Source organism: Chlorocebus sabaeus, chromosome 15, assembly GCF_047675955.1.
Source record: "Chlorocebus sabaeus isolate Y175 chromosome 15, mChlSab1.0.hap1, whole genome shotgun sequence".
Classification (NCBI taxonomy): Eukaryota; Metazoa; Chordata; class Mammalia; order Primates; family Cercopithecidae; genus Chlorocebus; species Chlorocebus sabaeus.
This window is the reverse complement of record NC_132918.1, coordinates 1,438,630-1,454,979: the sequence shown is the minus strand read 5'-3', so window position 1 is coordinate 1,454,979 and position 16,350 is coordinate 1,438,630. Positions and strand designations below refer to the sequence as shown.

At 49.3% G+C, this 16,350-nt stretch overlaps 1 protein-coding gene across 1 annotated transcript in view; it reads left to right on the top strand.

Annotated features, from left to right (window-relative positions):
• The window catches only part of DLEC1 (DLEC1 cilia and flagella associated protein), a 67,797-nt gene that overhangs the window by 26,956 nt on the left and 24,491 nt on the right, over nucleotides 1–16,350 (top strand). The window contains exons 7-18 of the mRNA XM_007971759.3: nucleotides 2,628–2,715; nucleotides 3,598–3,771; nucleotides 4,561–4,697; nucleotides 6,593–6,685; nucleotides 11,077–11,167; nucleotides 11,901–12,063; nucleotides 13,177–13,369; nucleotides 14,183–14,241; nucleotides 14,852–15,020; nucleotides 15,465–15,558; nucleotides 15,784–15,914; nucleotides 16,021–16,179. Of these exons, the coding sequence (XP_007969950.3) occupies nucleotides 2,628–2,715; nucleotides 3,598–3,771; nucleotides 4,561–4,697; nucleotides 6,593–6,685; nucleotides 11,077–11,167; nucleotides 11,901–12,063; nucleotides 13,177–13,369; nucleotides 14,183–14,241; nucleotides 14,852–15,020; nucleotides 15,465–15,558; nucleotides 15,784–15,914; nucleotides 16,021–16,179 (1,551 nt within the window). The remainder of the gene's footprint in view (nucleotides 1–2,627; nucleotides 2,716–3,597; nucleotides 3,772–4,560; nucleotides 4,698–6,592; nucleotides 6,686–11,076; nucleotides 11,168–11,900; nucleotides 12,064–13,176; nucleotides 13,370–14,182; nucleotides 14,242–14,851; nucleotides 15,021–15,464; nucleotides 15,559–15,783; nucleotides 15,915–16,020; nucleotides 16,180–16,350) is intronic.

Sequence of the window (16,350 nt, the reverse complement as noted above, 5' to 3'; positions counted from 1 at the left end):
CTGTTTCAGAGACTAGAAAAAGTGGGAATGTACCATCGTTATTAGGTAATAAGCCTATAATAAGCCTAATTACCTTGACACCAAATAAAAACATATAACAGTCTTACTTAAGAACATAGGTGCAGAAATACTAGGTAAAAAACAGCAAACCAAACCAAACAGTAAGGAACAACACACACACACACACACACACACACACACACACACACACACACACACACAGAGTCAATTCTTTGAAACCCAGGAATGCAAGGAATGTCTTCACAGCAGGCCTTGAGTTGGCAGTTGGCTTTCCTAAGCCTATTATTTTTTTTCCTCCAAAACTTCCAGAGCTGTTAAGGAAAGCCAGCCCGTGCCACAGTCCTTATAATGATCACTGTCCCAAACCTTGCAGCCACCACAGCTACCATGTTTCACTGCCTGGCCTTCCACCTGCTCCTCATTTCAGTTGACCACTAGTGAAAGCCTTGGTCATTGTGACGATACCATCCCATGGTGCTCACACCCTAGTTCCCACCAGCTGTTTCACAGGTGGATTGGTGTAATATGTAGTGTTGGCCAAAAATTGATGTAAATGCTGATTTAGGAATACAAACCTATAAATAAAAATACGAAGACATACTTCATATTTGTGTCGATTTTTATCTGGTGGGGGGCGCTGGTAGAGGATTTCAACTTTATCTGTAATGCTTTATTTCTTAAGCTGGGTGATGGAAACGTGGCTTCTGTCATGTTATAATTTATACATTGTTTTCTAGTGTAACATGTCACAAAACATTAACAAAAGATGTGTATTATTGGGAGAACCCACTCCCGATGTTTAACGTGGGTTCTTTTCTATTTCCTAAATGTCTTGACTGAGTTGAAAAATAAAGGGAAAGAGCACAAGAGAGAGAAATTTAAAGTTGGGTGTCCTGGGGAGACATCACATGTTGGCGGGATCCGTGATGTTCCCCCAGCCGTAAAACCAGCAAGGTTTATTAGTGATTTTCAAAAGGGGAGGGAGTGCATGAATAGGATATGGGTCACAGAGATCACATACTTCACAAAGTAATAAAATATCACAAAGCAAGTGGAGGCAGGGCGAGATCACAGGACCACCAGATGAGGTGAAATTAAAATTGCTAATGAAGTTTCAGCACGCATTGTCGTTGATAACATCTTATCAGGAAACAGGGTTTGAGAGCAGATAACCTGTCTGACCAGAATTAGGTGGGAATTTTCCTCGTCCTAATAAGCCTGGGAGCACTACAGGAGACAGGGCTTATTTCATCCCTTCGGCTTCGACCATCAAAGACTGGACGCCTTAAAAGGGGCCGTCTATAAGCCTACCTTCAGGGCGCATTCTCTTTCTCATGGATATTCCTGGCTGAGAAAAAGAATTCAGCGATATTTCTCCTATTTGCTTATGAAAGAGGAGAAATATAGCTCTGTTCCATCTGGCTCACCGGTGGCCAGTTCAAAGTTACCTCTCTTGTTACCTGAACATCGCTGTTATCCTGTTCTTTTTTTAAGATGCCCAGATTTCATATTGTTCAAACACACATGCTCTACAAACAATTTGTGCAGTTGATACAATCACAGGGTCCTGAGGTGACATTCCTCCTCCTCAGCTTACAAAGAAGATGATGGGATTAAGAGATTAAAGTAAAGACAGGCATAGGAAAACACAAGGGTATTGAATGGGGAAGTGATAAGAGTCCATGAAATCTTCACAATTTATGTTCTTCTGGTGCGGCTTCAGCCAGTGCCTCCATTCAGGGTCCCTGACTTCCCGCAACAGTGTACTTGTATTGCTGTGCTACACAATGTGTTGGGTGCCGCTGGAGGGTTAGGTCTAGACCTTGCTCTTGGTGGTCTCCCAATCTGGGGTGGGAGAAAAGAAAGTGGGGTTTAAAGGGGTGAATGGGTTACATAAGAGGCCCAATTACATCCTGACATAGAGGTGCCATGACACCCTTCGTGTCCATGGGAAGAATGGTTCAAAGAGACACGTGGTGAGGAAGACAGTAAGTAAGAGGGGAGGTGAGCAAAACTTTGGAACCAGATATCCTAGGCTCAAACCTCACTGGTGCCTCTTTGAACTCCAGGTTCTTCAGCCGTGAGATAGAAACAGTTCCCACATTTCCTGGTTGTTGTGAGGTTGAGGAGGCACAGAGCAGATGCTCATAAATATTAGTTGTTATTTTAAACAATAGGTCAGATCTATTCCTGCCTTCATTTTTACCTTGCATTTTATTTATTTATTTTTAAAATTTTAGACTAATTTTTTGTGTGTGTGTGGAGACAGAGTCTCTTCACGTTGTCCAGGCAGGTCTCAAACTTCTGACCTTAGGTGATCCACTTGCCCCAGCCTCCCAAAGTGCTGGGATTACAGGCGTGAGCCACCGCACCTGGCCTGTATTTTATTTTTTACTATGGAAACTTCCCAAAACAAACAAAAGTACATAGGATGGCGTAATGAATCCCCATGTACCCCTCAGCCAGCTTCGACCATTACCAACATGTGGCCAAGCCCATTTCATTTCTACTTCTTCCCCCTTTCCATATTAGAGTCAATCCTGAACATTGTATCATTTCGTCCATAAGTGTTGGTGTCTAAAATAGATCATCTTACCTTTCAACAGATGGTAATCGCGCTGCAGAACACCACCACGACCAGTCGCTACCTGCGAGTCCTCCCACCTTCCACGCCATACTTTGCTCTAGGACTGGGTAAGTTCAGTATCAGTAAGTTCAGTAATCGTAGTGGTAGTAGTAGTGGTGGTATTAGTAGTAGTGGTAGTAGTAGTAGTGGTGGTAGTAATGATGGTAGTAATAGTGGTAGTAGTAGTAGTGGTGGTAGTAATGATGGTAGTAATAGTGGTAGTCGTAGTAGTGGTGGTGGTGGTAATAGTAGTAGTAGTAGTGGTGGTGGTGGTGGTGGTAGTAGTAGTAGCAGTAGCAGTAGTAGTGTAGATTGCCTCAAAGTCACTTGCTGAGCTTGCCACCAGTTGCTGACTCCCGCCCTGAGTCCAGAGCCCAGCTCCAGACTCCCCCCATCAGCAGTCCCTGAGGGCCCCTCATGCTCCACCAGCAATGCGTCCTCAGAGCCTTGACAGCTCCATTCTCCTGACCGCCTCCACACAGGCACTGGTGCTGCCATCTCCCCACTCCTTGTGCTGCCACTCTCCTCAGTCAGGCCCTCTCCACTCCTCACTTAAGTGCCAGCAGCAGCCCCCAGTCAGCCTTCCTACTTTAGTGTCACAGTGTTTGTCTCAAGAACAACTCTGATCATGTCACCCCTGTTCAGAAATCTCAAAAGTTTATCTGCTGCCCACCATAGAAATTCTAAGCCATAGGGCCAGGCATGGCCCCGCCTGACCTTTCCGGATGGATAGGGTCATCTCCCCCCAGGCTCTGGCGTGCTTACCTGGAGTTGTCACCCTTTCAGCCTGCTCCCGTCGCATGCCCTTATCCTGCCGTCAGCAAATGCTTTGGCCCAGAAGGCACTTACAGAGCCAGCCCGGGTCGCGGCTGGGGTCTGTACCAGCTGAGCTCAAGCCCTGGTGGCTGGCTGCTGCCTGGATCCTCACTTGTCACTTTTGTCATGCACAGGGATGTTCCCAGGAAAAGGTGGAATGGTGGCTCCTGGAATGACCTGCCAGTACATTGTCCAGTTTTTTCCTGACTGCCTTGGGGATTTTGATGATTTTATTTTAGTGGAGACCCAGTCAGCTCACACGCTTCTGATCCCCCTGCAGGCCCGGAGGCCACCCCCCGTGCTGACATGTGAGTGTGCACCGTATCTTCCCACAGATTCAGTTAAGGTTGGAGAGTCCCCATAAGGACTGCCTGCCTCTCACGTTCCCTTTGTAGCAGCACGCAGCTTGATTCTCTTGGGCGGGGGCCGTGGGTCCTACAGAGGAAACTGCTAGTAGCTTCTGTAGCTATCCACAGTGTCAAGTCATGATTATCCTGCTTGCTTTTGGGTTTTCTCAGTGGAGGTTGACTCACAGCAGAGGAGGAGGCCAACAGTCCAGCTAACCCCACCATAGGTTTTGCTGACTTATGAATACCCCTGAGAGGACCTGTGCCACAGTGGGCAAGGAATAGGTGCCTGTGCACCCTGAGGAGTCCTAACAGGTGTTGTCCTCGCGGCTGTAGGGGTAGGCGTCCTTAGCAAAGCTGGCTTCAGCTGGGCTCCCTCAGTGACAAGCTTCTCCAGCTGGGCATAGGCTGGAATTTGGGACTGTGATCCCCCTTACTTCTGCCATAGTCCTCAAGGGCCATGCTGGATGGCCCTGGCTGAGCATTAATCCACAATGGGCACTGACTTCTGCTGCTCTAGCCAGGAGTGAGTAGAGTCCCATGGCACTATTGCCATGTGGCCAGCAGCAGCCTGGGCAGAGCCCAAGTGGGGGCAGGGTCAGGACATGTCCCCACTCATCCTCTCTGCGTAGGGTACTGGGCTGGGACCAGCTGTCCTGATCTCTGGCTGGACCTCAGGAGAACCATGACAGTAGGGCCCATTTAGAGTGACCTGTTGTTTCTCTTGCATATATTCTTCTGTGGATACAGTGTCACCGGTGTTGGACTGTGGTTACTGCCTCATTGGGGGAGTCAAGATGACCAGATTTGTCTGCAAAAATGTGGGTTTCAGTGTTGGCAGGTTCTGCATTATTCCCAAAACAAGCTGGCCACCACTAAGTTTCAAGGTGAGTGATCACAGGTTGCTAACTGGAAAAATTACAAATCTATCAAAGGAAATAACCCCCAGAGGAACTTGCTAGAATATACCTATGATTGGAAACACACAGAACGCTGAGTGTTGTAAACTCTCTATGCAACTGCCACAACCTGAATGAGAATGGATGTATAAGGGGACCAGTGTTACAGTCCTGGTTATATCAGTAATACCTGTACCACAGCCAGGCGCAGTGGCTCACACCTGTAATCCAAGCACTTTGTGAGGCCGAGGCGGGTGGATCACGAGGTCAGGGAATCGAGACCATCCTGGGTAACACGGTGAAACCCTGTCTCTACTAAAAAAATACAAAAAATTAGCCGAGTGGGGTGGCACGCGCCTGTAGTCCCAGCTATTTGGGAGGCTGAGGCAGGAGAATGGCGTGAACCCAGGAGGCAGAGCTTGCAGTGAGCTGAGATCGCACCACTGCACTCCAGCCCGGGTGACAGAGCGAGACTCCGTCTCAAAAAACGAACAAACAAACAAAAAAAAACAAAAAAACCTGTACCGGGCAAGCGGTATCACCTCTCTTATCCTTTAAGCCCTGGCTCAAATGTGACTACATTCACTCATTCAGTCCTTCTTTATTGTAGCAAATGACTGAATAGTTCAGAGGTTACAAATTGGCTGCCCTTTGGCCGAATTCTGCTGGTATTTATTTGGCACAGCACTTAATATTTTTTGAGCCAACATTTAAAAATAAGGAGATTTGGCTGGGCTCAGTGGCTCACACCTGTAATCCCAGCACTTTGGGAGGCCGAGTTGGGCGGATCACCTGAGGTCAGGAGTTCGAGACCAACATGACCAGTATGGTGAAACACTGTCTCTACTAAAAATAAAAAATTAGCTGGGTGCGGTGGCATGCATCTGTAGTCCCAGCTACTCAGGAGGCTGAGGAAGGAGAATCACTGGAACCCGGGAGGTGGAGTTTGCAGTGAGCCAAGATCGTACCACTACATTCCAGCCTGGGTGACAGAGTGAGACTCTGTCTCAAAAAAAAAAAAAAAAAAAAAAAAAAGAAATTTTACATAAAGTTCTACATTTTCAGTCCTTTGAAAAACTGGAAGATATGCAGGCCAGGGCCGGGATTCACTGTGAGCCTGTTGGCCAGGGCTGGGGGCAGGCCCTGTGTATCTTGTCCTGAGTGCCCTGCTCCACCAGTCCCAAGAGCATCCCAGCACTGACACAATCCATCAGCATGCTCACACCATTATTTTTCTCATAACAAAGATATTTATTTGTACCCAGAAAACAAGGGCTACATCCAGAGGACGACATTTCAAGATGTTCCAAGAAAGACATTTCACCCTTTTCTGTTACTGACCAGGGTCTTGTAAGCATGGGTTTGTGTCCCTGGCATGCTAAGTGGCTTCTTGTGTAGGCACTGGGGCTGCATCTCTCATGACTTAAGGGCTTGTAGCCAGGGGTGGGTCAGGGTTGGAGGCACATATGCTAGTACCCAAGACACAGGGTGTTACTGTAAGGAAAGGACAATGTGCTTTGGGAGCCCAGGGGAGGGCCCGCCCACTCAGCTCACCTCCTGAGTGAGACCTTCTCACATGCCTGTCACTTTGTGTCCCAATCTCTTGGTGATGGTGTTCCTTGTACCTCCTGCCAGTGGTCAGCTCTTCACAGATGTTCTAAGACTTACTCTCCTTAACCTTCAGAACCTCACCTGGTACCTGGTGATGGCTGAGTAAATGCTTGCGGAATGAATAAGCCTCAGTTTCTGCATTACCACGTGACTAGATGATCCTTAAGTTCCTTCACATTGCAAAATGGACGTTTGAAGGAGAGAAGTTTGCAATCTGAATGCTGGCTTTTACAATTTCTTCCACACGGTTGTGTAATCTGCTTTTCTTTAAGGCCATTGCAACTGTCGGCTTTGTTGAACAACCTCCTTTTGGAATCCTGCCTTCGGTGTTTGAGCTGGCCCCAGGACATGCTGTATTAGTGGAGGTACGTAATCAGACATTGGCATATATTTTCTCAACTGCTTGCATGCTTGCATTTGTCTCCATTTTCATGACTCAAGTGTTCAGTCCCATCCCATATGCCAGCCTTAGTGACTTCTGGGGAGACGCATATTCTTGCATTCTGTAGGGTGATGTCAGATGTCATTTGACTGTCTTATGAGCATTTTCACGAAGCAAATGCAGATAGCCCTAGCATTGCATCACAAACCTGAGCCTCACTAGTCCACACTTTTAGTCTGGGAGCCACCTCCACCAATGCCCAAGCTGCCTCCAAGATCTTCCCTTGGTTCTTCAGTCTCTACTGGGCCTTCCGTCCCCCATGCCCCTCTATCATCTGGTGCCTGATTATTGTGGTTATTGTGGCTTTGTTCTCACTTTCCTGCTTCATCCCCAGTTTGTGTGGTCAGCAAGGCTCACCTCCCTTAGGCCTCATCCTGAACCTCTGCAGAAGCTCTCAGCGGTCTGCCCCTGGCGATGGATGTCTCCTTTCCTAACTAGCCCCTTTTGCTGCCCCCATTCAGCTGGTCACACCTGCTTGCTGGTCCCTAGAGGTGCCCATGAGAAATGGTGATGCTTCCTGTCCCTGCTGTGGCATACTGCCACTCTCCCCAACTCCTGGTCTAGGAGTCTGGCTCCACAGCATGTGACTGGGTGTGGGGCTGCCACAGACATGCTCGGCCTTTCACACTAGCCTGCCAAGGGAGGCACCTGACATTCAGGAGCAAAAACTGTCTGGCTTCTCGGGGGTGGATTTGGCCTATGCCATATCACCAGGTAGTGAGATCCAGCAGCCCTTATTAGCTCTTAAACTCAACTGCACTTTGCATTCACCTGAGAGACCTGGAAACAACACCAAGGCCCCACCCCTGAGGTTCTGAGTTCACTGGACTGGGCTGTGGCCTGGGTACAGGACTTCTAAAGTCCCCCAGGGAATGCTGGTGTGCAGCCAAGTTGGAGTTCGACTGCCATGCTCTCAGGAAGGGCTTCCTCTTATCAGCTGCTTTCCAGTTTCAAGCGCCCAGTGGATTCTGGAGCCCTAGGATGTGGCTCTCTTATTCGTGTCCCTGCTGATCTAATCCCTGATGAGAACCTAGTTCTTGGGATTGAGACTGAGCCAGTTCAGGGGCTTTGTCAGGCCTCATCAGCTGCTGAGGGGCAGGTTGGGTCCACAAGGCCCATACACAGGCCAGGTTCCCTGTTCTCTTGGTGTAGTCCAGGCCTTGTCACAGGCTCATCAAAGCATTAAGGAATTGGAGCTGCTCTGCCCTGAACATCCCCCTCATCCCGTCCTCCTGGGATCTCCAAGTAAAGGAAGAGGGTAGCAGCAGGACTCTCAGGGGAGCAGCGAGGGAGCCAGGGGAGGCTTTCCTCTTTGCCTTTCTTGCGTATTTTGTTTATTGATTGTTTGGGGTTTTATCTGTTCTAAAATGTATTCATAGTTCCAAATAAGAAATACATTTGCATGATTAAAAATTCAAAAGAGAGGCTGGATGCAGTGGCTCAGGTCTGTACTCGTAGCACTTTGGGAGGCTAAAGCAAGAGAACTGCTTGAGTCTGGGAGTTAAAGACCAGCCTGGGCAACATAGTGACATACTGTCTGTATCGACAATTTTTAAAGTAAAAAATAAATTCAAAAGAGCCAGGTGTAGTGGCTCATGCCTATAATCTCAGCCCTTTGGGAGGTCAAGATAGGAGGATCACTTGAGGCCAGGAGTTTGAGGTCACAGTGAACTGTGATTGAGCCACTGTACTCCAGCCTGGGCAACAGAGTGAAACCTTGTCTCTAAAAATAAATAAATAAAAATAAAACATACAGAAGATGCACATAGGTAAACAGTGAAATGCTCCCTTTCACCCCAGTTCCTCAGCCATCCAGAGGCCACACCTGGCCAGTTTTCTGAATGCCCTTCCAGAGATAGTCTATGCCCAAATAAGCAACTGCACATGTTTTTTTCCCCATTTTTTTGTCTTCACACACAAAGTTGCCCACTCTATACTCTGTTCTTTGCCTTGTGTTTTCTACTTAACTCTATATCTTAGAGATCATTCTCATATGTTTTAATAACTGCATAGTATCCTACTGTGTGAATGGACCATAATTTAGTTCAGCAGTGTCCTGCTGATGGACACAAAGATTTTTTTCTGATCTCTGGCTACAAATTATGTATAAACTATACATACATCACTCTGTCCAAGGATGAGTCTACCCACAGGATACAGTCCCTAAAGTAGATTTGCTGATCCAGGGCTTTGTGCCCTCATAATTGTAATGCATGTTGCCAAAATCCTTACCATGCAGAGATTGTACCAAGTTATACTTTCAACAGCAATATGTAAGGGTGTCTGTTTCCTTACGCCTTTGCCAATACAGTATATTATCAAACTTAGAAACTGTTCATGGACATTGTATATTAAAACATACACAAAAATAGAACAATGATCACCCATGTATTCATTACTCATCTTCAGCAATTATCAATTCTTGGCCAATCTTATTACATCTCTACCCCTCCATTTCCCTCAGCCAATCCCCACCCTGCTCTTCTAGATGATTTTGAAGAAAATCAAGACAAAATATCATTGCATGTATCAGAATGAAACTAGACCCATATCTCTCACTGTGTACAAAAATTTACTTATTAATAAAATGGATTAAAGATTTAAATATAAGACTTGAAAATATAAAACTACTAGAAGAAAATGGGGGAAATCTCTATGACATTGGTCTGGGCAATGAATTTTTTGTATATGATTTCAAAAGCACTGGCAACAAAAGTGAAAATAGGTGCCAGGTTTGGTGGCTTCGCACTTTGGGAGGTTGAGGTGGGAGGATTGCTTGAGCCCAGGAGTTTGAGACCAGCCTGGGCAACATAAGGAGACCCCATCTCTATAAAAAATTTTAAAAACTAGCCAGGTGCGGTGGCATGCCCCTGTGGTCTCAGCTACTTGGGCAGCTGAAGTGGGAGGATCGCTTGAGCTCAGGTGTTAGAGGCTGCAGTGAGAAACGATCACACCACTGCACTCCAGCCTGGGTGACAGAGTGAGACCCTGTCTCAAAAAACAAAACAAGCAAACAAAAAAGCAAACAAGAGTAGACAAATGGGATTACCTCAAACTAAAAAGCTTCTACACAGCAAAGGAAACAAGCAACAGAGTGAAGAGACAATCTGTGAAATGGGAGAAAATACTATCACATCTGAGGAGGGGTAAATTCCCAAAATATATAAGGAACCTAACTCAATAGCAAGAAAACAACCTGCTTTTTCTAATGGGCGAAAGACCAAATAGACATTCCTCAAAAGAAGACCTATAAACGATCAACAAGTATATGAAAACATTCTCAACATAATTAATCATCAGGGAAATGCAAATTAAAACCACAGTGAGCTCTCACCTGACACCCATTAGATGGCTGTTATCAGAAAGATGAAAGGCATGTGATGGCGAGGATGTGGAGAGAAGGGAACGGTTGCCCACTGTTGATGGGAATGTAAATTAGTACAGCCGTTATGGAAAATGATATGGAGTTCCTTCAAAAAATTAAAAATAGAACTATCATATGATTCAGCAGTCCTACTACTGGGTATATATACAAATGAAATCTGGCTGGAGTGCAGTGATGTGATCATTGCTCACTGCAGCCTCTAACTCCTGGGCTCAAAAGATACCATTTAAAAGATATCCACACTCCTATGTTCATTGCATCATTCACGATAGGCAAGCTATGGAATCACCCAAAGTGTCTATTGATAGAGGATAAAGAAAATGAGGTATATGTACACAATGGAATAACAGCCTTGCAAAAGAAGGAAATCCTGTCGTTTGTGACAACATGGATAAGTCTGGAGGATATTATGTTAAGCCAAGCACAGAAAGACAAATACTGCATGATTGTACCTATATGTTGGACCTTAAATAATTGAACTCATAAAAGCAGAGAGTATAATGGTGGTTACTGGGGCTGGAGGTTGGGGGAATTGGGGAAAAAATAGAAAACAAATCATTGCATTTATGACAGCTCACCTTCTGCTCTTTGCCAGTAATGAGGGGTAAAAAAGCCGTTCTTCTGGATGGTTTTCATTGACATTTCTCTTATTATGAATGAGGATATGTGTTGTCATTCATTTAAGGACCATTTGTATTTTGGTCTCTGTGAACTTTATCTTCATATCCTTTCAGCTTGCTCCCTGCTTTTCTCTGGGGTGGAGCCAGGGTCAAACACTTGGCCTTAGGAGTAAAGTGGGAGGCGGCAGGGAGGGGAGCAGAGAGTGAAGAGCAAAGAAAGGGGTGTGTGTCTGACAGGAGGAGGGTGGGAGGCAGGGAGGGTGGAAGCCCTTTAATGGGAGGTAACAGAACAACCCTTCTCTCCCCCAGGTCTTGTTTTGCCCTAAGAGCCTAGGAAAGGCAGAGCAGACCTTCATCATCGTGTGCGACAACTGCCAGATAAAGGAGCTGGTGACCATAGGTGGGCTTGAGTGCACTCCCAGGGTCAGGGCTGGAGGGGCTGCCCCAGCTCCAGGGGCCACTGACCGCACTAGCATTGGCAGCCGCCAAGCTGTTCCCTCTCTGTGTCAGGAGCACACATTAAGAATGCTGCAGCCTCCAGGTGCCAGAGTCTAGTTTTGGGCCCCTTGCTCTGGTCTGACTTTGGAGACCCAAGCCAGTGTGGCCTGCAAGACAGTCCAAGGAGCCTTCTAGCAAGAGACAGATGGAAACCTGATGTGAAATCTTTCATTATTTCATTTTGAAAGTCACTTTGATCTCCTTTGGGGAGTTGCCAGTGACTCACACATAAACAGCCAGAGCCACCTCTAGATTTCTGTAGGGGTAGAAGAGGCATCCTAGGAATTGCAACAAGTTGCCCCTGGTCGCTCCTCCCTCCCTCCCTTCCTTCCTTCCTCCCTCCTTTCCTCCCTCCTTCCTTACTCCTTCCCTCCCTCCTTTTCTCCCTTCTCTCCCTTCCTCATTAATTGAGTGCCTGCTATATGCTAGGTTCTCAAAATCGCCTCCTTTTGGTCTTCAAAGATGTGAGAATGTTAACCTGTGCGTGGATATCCTCCTTTTCCCTCCAGTGTGGGCTTGCAAGAATCATGGTCACGGCCAGCTGCATGTGGATGGAGGCATGGGTCCTGCAGCAGTCTTGGCCAGATTTCAGCCCTAGTGAGCCTTCACTGACTTCACTTACCCTACTTTGGCAGGAATTGGGCAGCTGATTGCTTTGGATCTAATCTATATTTCTGGTGAAAAAAGCCAACCAGACCCTGGAGAGCTCACAGACTTAACAGCCCAGCACTTCATACGATTTGAGCCTGAAAATCTTCGGTCCACGGCTAGGAAGCAGCTGATTATTAGAAATGCTACGTGGGTAACCCCTGTGTCTGCCCCAATACCCAACCCTTCTCCTTGCTTACCTGGCCCTGAGTCCCAGTGAGACAGGAGGTCCTTCCAAGGGCCTAGGGAAGACGGCACAGAATGGATATCCAGATTCAATTGAGGGATCCAGATTGACACAGTCTATCATGGAAACCAGTAGCCACTCTTGGCTACTTACATTTAAATCAATTAAAATTAAATTAAGAGCTCACTTCCTCAGTGGCACGAGCCACATGTAGCTAGTGGCTGTCATATTGGACAGTGCAGATCTATGAGATCTCCATCCCTTCAGGAAGTTAGGTTAGACAGTGCTGCCCCAAATCATCCTGGACCCTCCCTAGCCAGCCACAGCTTTCCAGAGAGGACATACCATGCCGTGTAGGGGAATCCATCCAAGTCCCAGGGGCAGACAGACTGTGGTCTGTGCGTTTCATTCTCCTTGCCATTTATTTCTTGACCCACCTCTGAGTACCACCATGACACCAGGACAAATCTCAGGGAGCCTCCCAACCACGGCTGCCCTGGGGACCCCAGGCATTACACAGGACTCTGTCACCCAGGATAGCTGCAAGTCCTGCCCCTCCCGTGCTGTGGAGTTGCCACTGTTCCTATTGGCAGCCAGTAGGCACATATCTTTCTGGACACAGTGTCCTGAGAGCCCACAGCAGGAAAGGCAGAGGGCAGGGATGGGGTTGATGTGGCAAACCTTGGAAACTCATGTGGTGAGAAACACTGCAGAAGATATTCCCAATATTGGGGGGGGGCGGTGCATAGATGCCTACACTTTAATGACTGGAGCATGAATTCCTGACTTACCATGTCCCCTGAGTCATGGTAGTTCCAACCTCCAGGTGCCATGGCTGGAAAGTGAGGGGCTCTCTTACATAGTCTCTGTCTTAGACTCCTTCACCCACCTGCTACCCCTCACCCGGGTCCCCCCAACCCAGGCTCCTCCGTTGGAAGGGTGTGAAGGCTGACCTGGTCTCTTCCTGTTCCTAAGTCCTTTGCTGCTCCCTCCTGGAGCAGGGCGGGGAGGCATGGGGTGGAGGGACCTGTTCCCAGCAGAACTGGGACATGGCCTTGGATGTGTTGCCCCCACAGGCACGTGGAGCTGGCCTTCTACTGGCAGATCATGAAGCCCAACCTGCAGCCCCTCATGCCTGGAGAATTCTTCAGCATGGACAGCATCAAGTGCCACCCCGACAAGGAGACCGCCTTCTCCATCATGCCCAGGAAGGGGGTTCTCAGCCCCCACACAGACCACGAGTTCATCCTGAGCTTTTCTCCTCATGAGGTTCAAATGGTGTCATCTCAGTAGCCACACGTGGTTGGATTGTGTATTTAGACCCCCAACCTGTGTTCGTTAATCACACTGAAGCCACAGCTGGGCCCACTGAGGTGCCATCCTGCCCAGGCCAGCACTTGGCTGAGTTGGGCTGGAGTACACACGTGGTGTGCGGGGCGAAGCAGCTCATTTTGTCTGGTCCTGATCCCAGACCCACCCTGTCTGCAGCAAGACCCTGGGCCAGTTTCCTCAGCTCTGGGTGTCTCCCACATGTCTACTATGGCAAAAACATTACCATCCCCACCCCTACCACAGCAGCCCCTAGACAGAGTGAGGTGCAGGGACCTGAGGGCCAGGTTAGCACAGCGCTGGCCCCAACGTGGAGTGAAGCCCTGTGGGCCACAGTTAGGCTAGAGGGGAATTCAAGCTGGGCATGAAAAGGATGCTCCAGGGCCATTGTTAGTGGGTTTGGGGCTGAGATGAGTGATCCTGCCTCTAGTCCCAGCATCCAGCTGCCTGGTTGTCTGTGCTGGGAAGGTGTGGCGCTTCAGACACGTTGACGGGCTTTGTCAGCATCAGGAAGGACTTTCCTTTCCTTCTTGCCCCCAGGCCCAGCTGAGGCAGGTCCCTGAGTCCTGGCTCATGTTCTGGCAGCAACTTCACTTTCCTAAGGAGGGGAGGAGGCAGCAGGGAAGCATCCTTGGGTTTTCAGAAGGTCCTTCTAGGCTAAGGGGAGGAAGAATTCCTGCCATGCCCCAGCCTTCTCCAGGACAACCTGCTGGAACGCGGTGGGGTTTTCAGGGCACTGTGTTTGCCTTGCAGCTGAGAGATTTTCACAGTGTGCTCCAGATGGTTCTAGAGGAAGTCCCAGAGCCTGTAAGGTGAGAGAAACTGGGCCCTGGATGAGAAGTGTTCAGCTGGGCCTTCCCCTACCTTGGGGGTTCTCCTGGGGAAGGTATCCGGCGAGGGGAAGTGGGCAGCCTGGCCCCCCCCGGGTTTGGGGAGTGGGAGCATTTTTCTGCCTTGCCCAGCAACCCAGCCCTGCAATGGGCTGAGCACACTAAGCTCACTAAACTCACTATGAGGCCACCCCAGGAACTTTGGAGCTGTGCCCCAGGCCCATTGCTGCTCTTGGGCAACCAAACTGGGGGGTGGTGAGTGTGGAGGGAAGTCTTTGCCCCCACAGTGTAAACCTTCAGGCTGGGGTTCCAGCCAGCCCAGTGCAGAGATCCCAGGCTGGAGGCTGCAGAGTGGTCCCTGGAGGCAGCAGGGCAGTGCCCCTGTCCCAGTCCTTAGGCTAACCCACTGTCACAGCTATTGGTGCTCATCACCTTTCAGGCACTGGCCAATGCCTCTGATTTAGGGGACTCAGGAACTGTGGGTTAGGGAGAGTTTTCTTTTCACAAGGCCAAACGTGGGACAGAGGCAGGGACACGCTAGGACGTGCTTCCAGGTGTGTCGGCTCCTAGCTCACGGTGGGTTTGTGTTTAGTTCAGAAGCGGAGAACCTGGGGCACTCCTCCTACTCTGTGGATGATGTGATCGTCCTGGAAATCGAGGTGAAAGGCTCAGTAGAACCTTTCCAGGTTCTCTTACAGCCATATGCCCTCATCATCCCAGGGGAGAACTACATTGGCATAAATGTGAAGAAGACTTTTAAGGTAGGTCATTGTCTCTCCCCTGCCTAGGCTGGCCGAGGCTGTGCTGACATGGGTGCGAGTGTAGGGAGGATGTAGCAGGAGGGACAGATGGCAGCAGCCACTGCATGAAGGCTAAAGCTGTTCTCAGGGCCTTGAACCCAACTTGACTTGCACAGATGTGTAGGCCAGGCATGGCTGTCTTATTTTATCAGCCTCCCAGAATCCTCTGAAAGTTAGGGCTATGGAACCCATTCCCGTCCTTGGCAGAATATGTCAGCCACATGTACTGCAGTGTGGAGGGAGGGTGCCTTTGGGTTGGGAGGCCCATCACTCTGGGTGGCCAGGAATGAGCCAGGAAGTGGCATGTGGGCTCTTTGCGAGCCCACAACCCTACAGTCCTTCAGCAGGTACAGAGTTGACATGAAGGGGCAGGAAATGGGCAGCCCGGTCTCGGGTGTCTTTCAGATGTGGAACAACAGCAAGTCACCCATCAGATACCTGTGGGGGAAGATCAGCGACTGCCACATCATTGAAGTGGAACCCGGCACGGGGGTCATAGGTACCTTGGGGACTGCAGGAGGGGTTGTGACCTGCTGGCTCAGGAAGAAATCTTCAGAGTTAAAGGGGCTTGTGCAGGGCTCTTGGTGTCCTGTGACTGCTCTGGCTGAGGCCTGGGATGTGAGGGAGATGAGAAGTCCTTGCAAGCCAGATGTCTGGGCCCAACCATAGGAGGAAACTGCCCCTGCTTCTCCTCTCCGCCTCTCCCTTTCCCTCTCTCTCTCAGAGCCCAGTGAGGTCGGCGATTTTGAGTTGAACTTTACTGGGGGTGTCCCCGGCCCCACAAGCCAGGACCTGCTGTGTGAAATCGAAGACTCGCCCTCGCCAGTGGTGTTACACATTGAGGCAGCCTTTAAGGTGCTGCAGGTGGAGCTGGGCAGCGGGGTGGGCCCAGGGAGGTGGCAGGGCTGGGACACAGAGCCATCCCCAGGTGGCCCAGTGACAGGCCCTCTGGGTGTCTCAGGGGCCTGCCCTCGTCATCAACGTCTCAGCCCTTGAGTTTGGTCTGCTCCGCCTGGGGCAGAAAGCCACACACTCCATCCAGATCCGGAACGTCAGCCAGCTCCCGGCCACGTGGCGCATGAAGGAGAGCCCAGTCTGCCTCCAAGAGAGGCCTGAGGATGTAAGTCGGGCACTGCTGGTTCCTGTGGTGCCCCCACAATGAGCCCATTTAGCTCGCCCTGGTCGAACTTGCCCTGGTGCATTTAGATCAGAACTTCGAGGCTGGGGGAGGAAAAGCCTGCCTGGTGACTTCCACCTGGTGGTGCCTCCGGTTCTCCCCATCGCTGAGGCA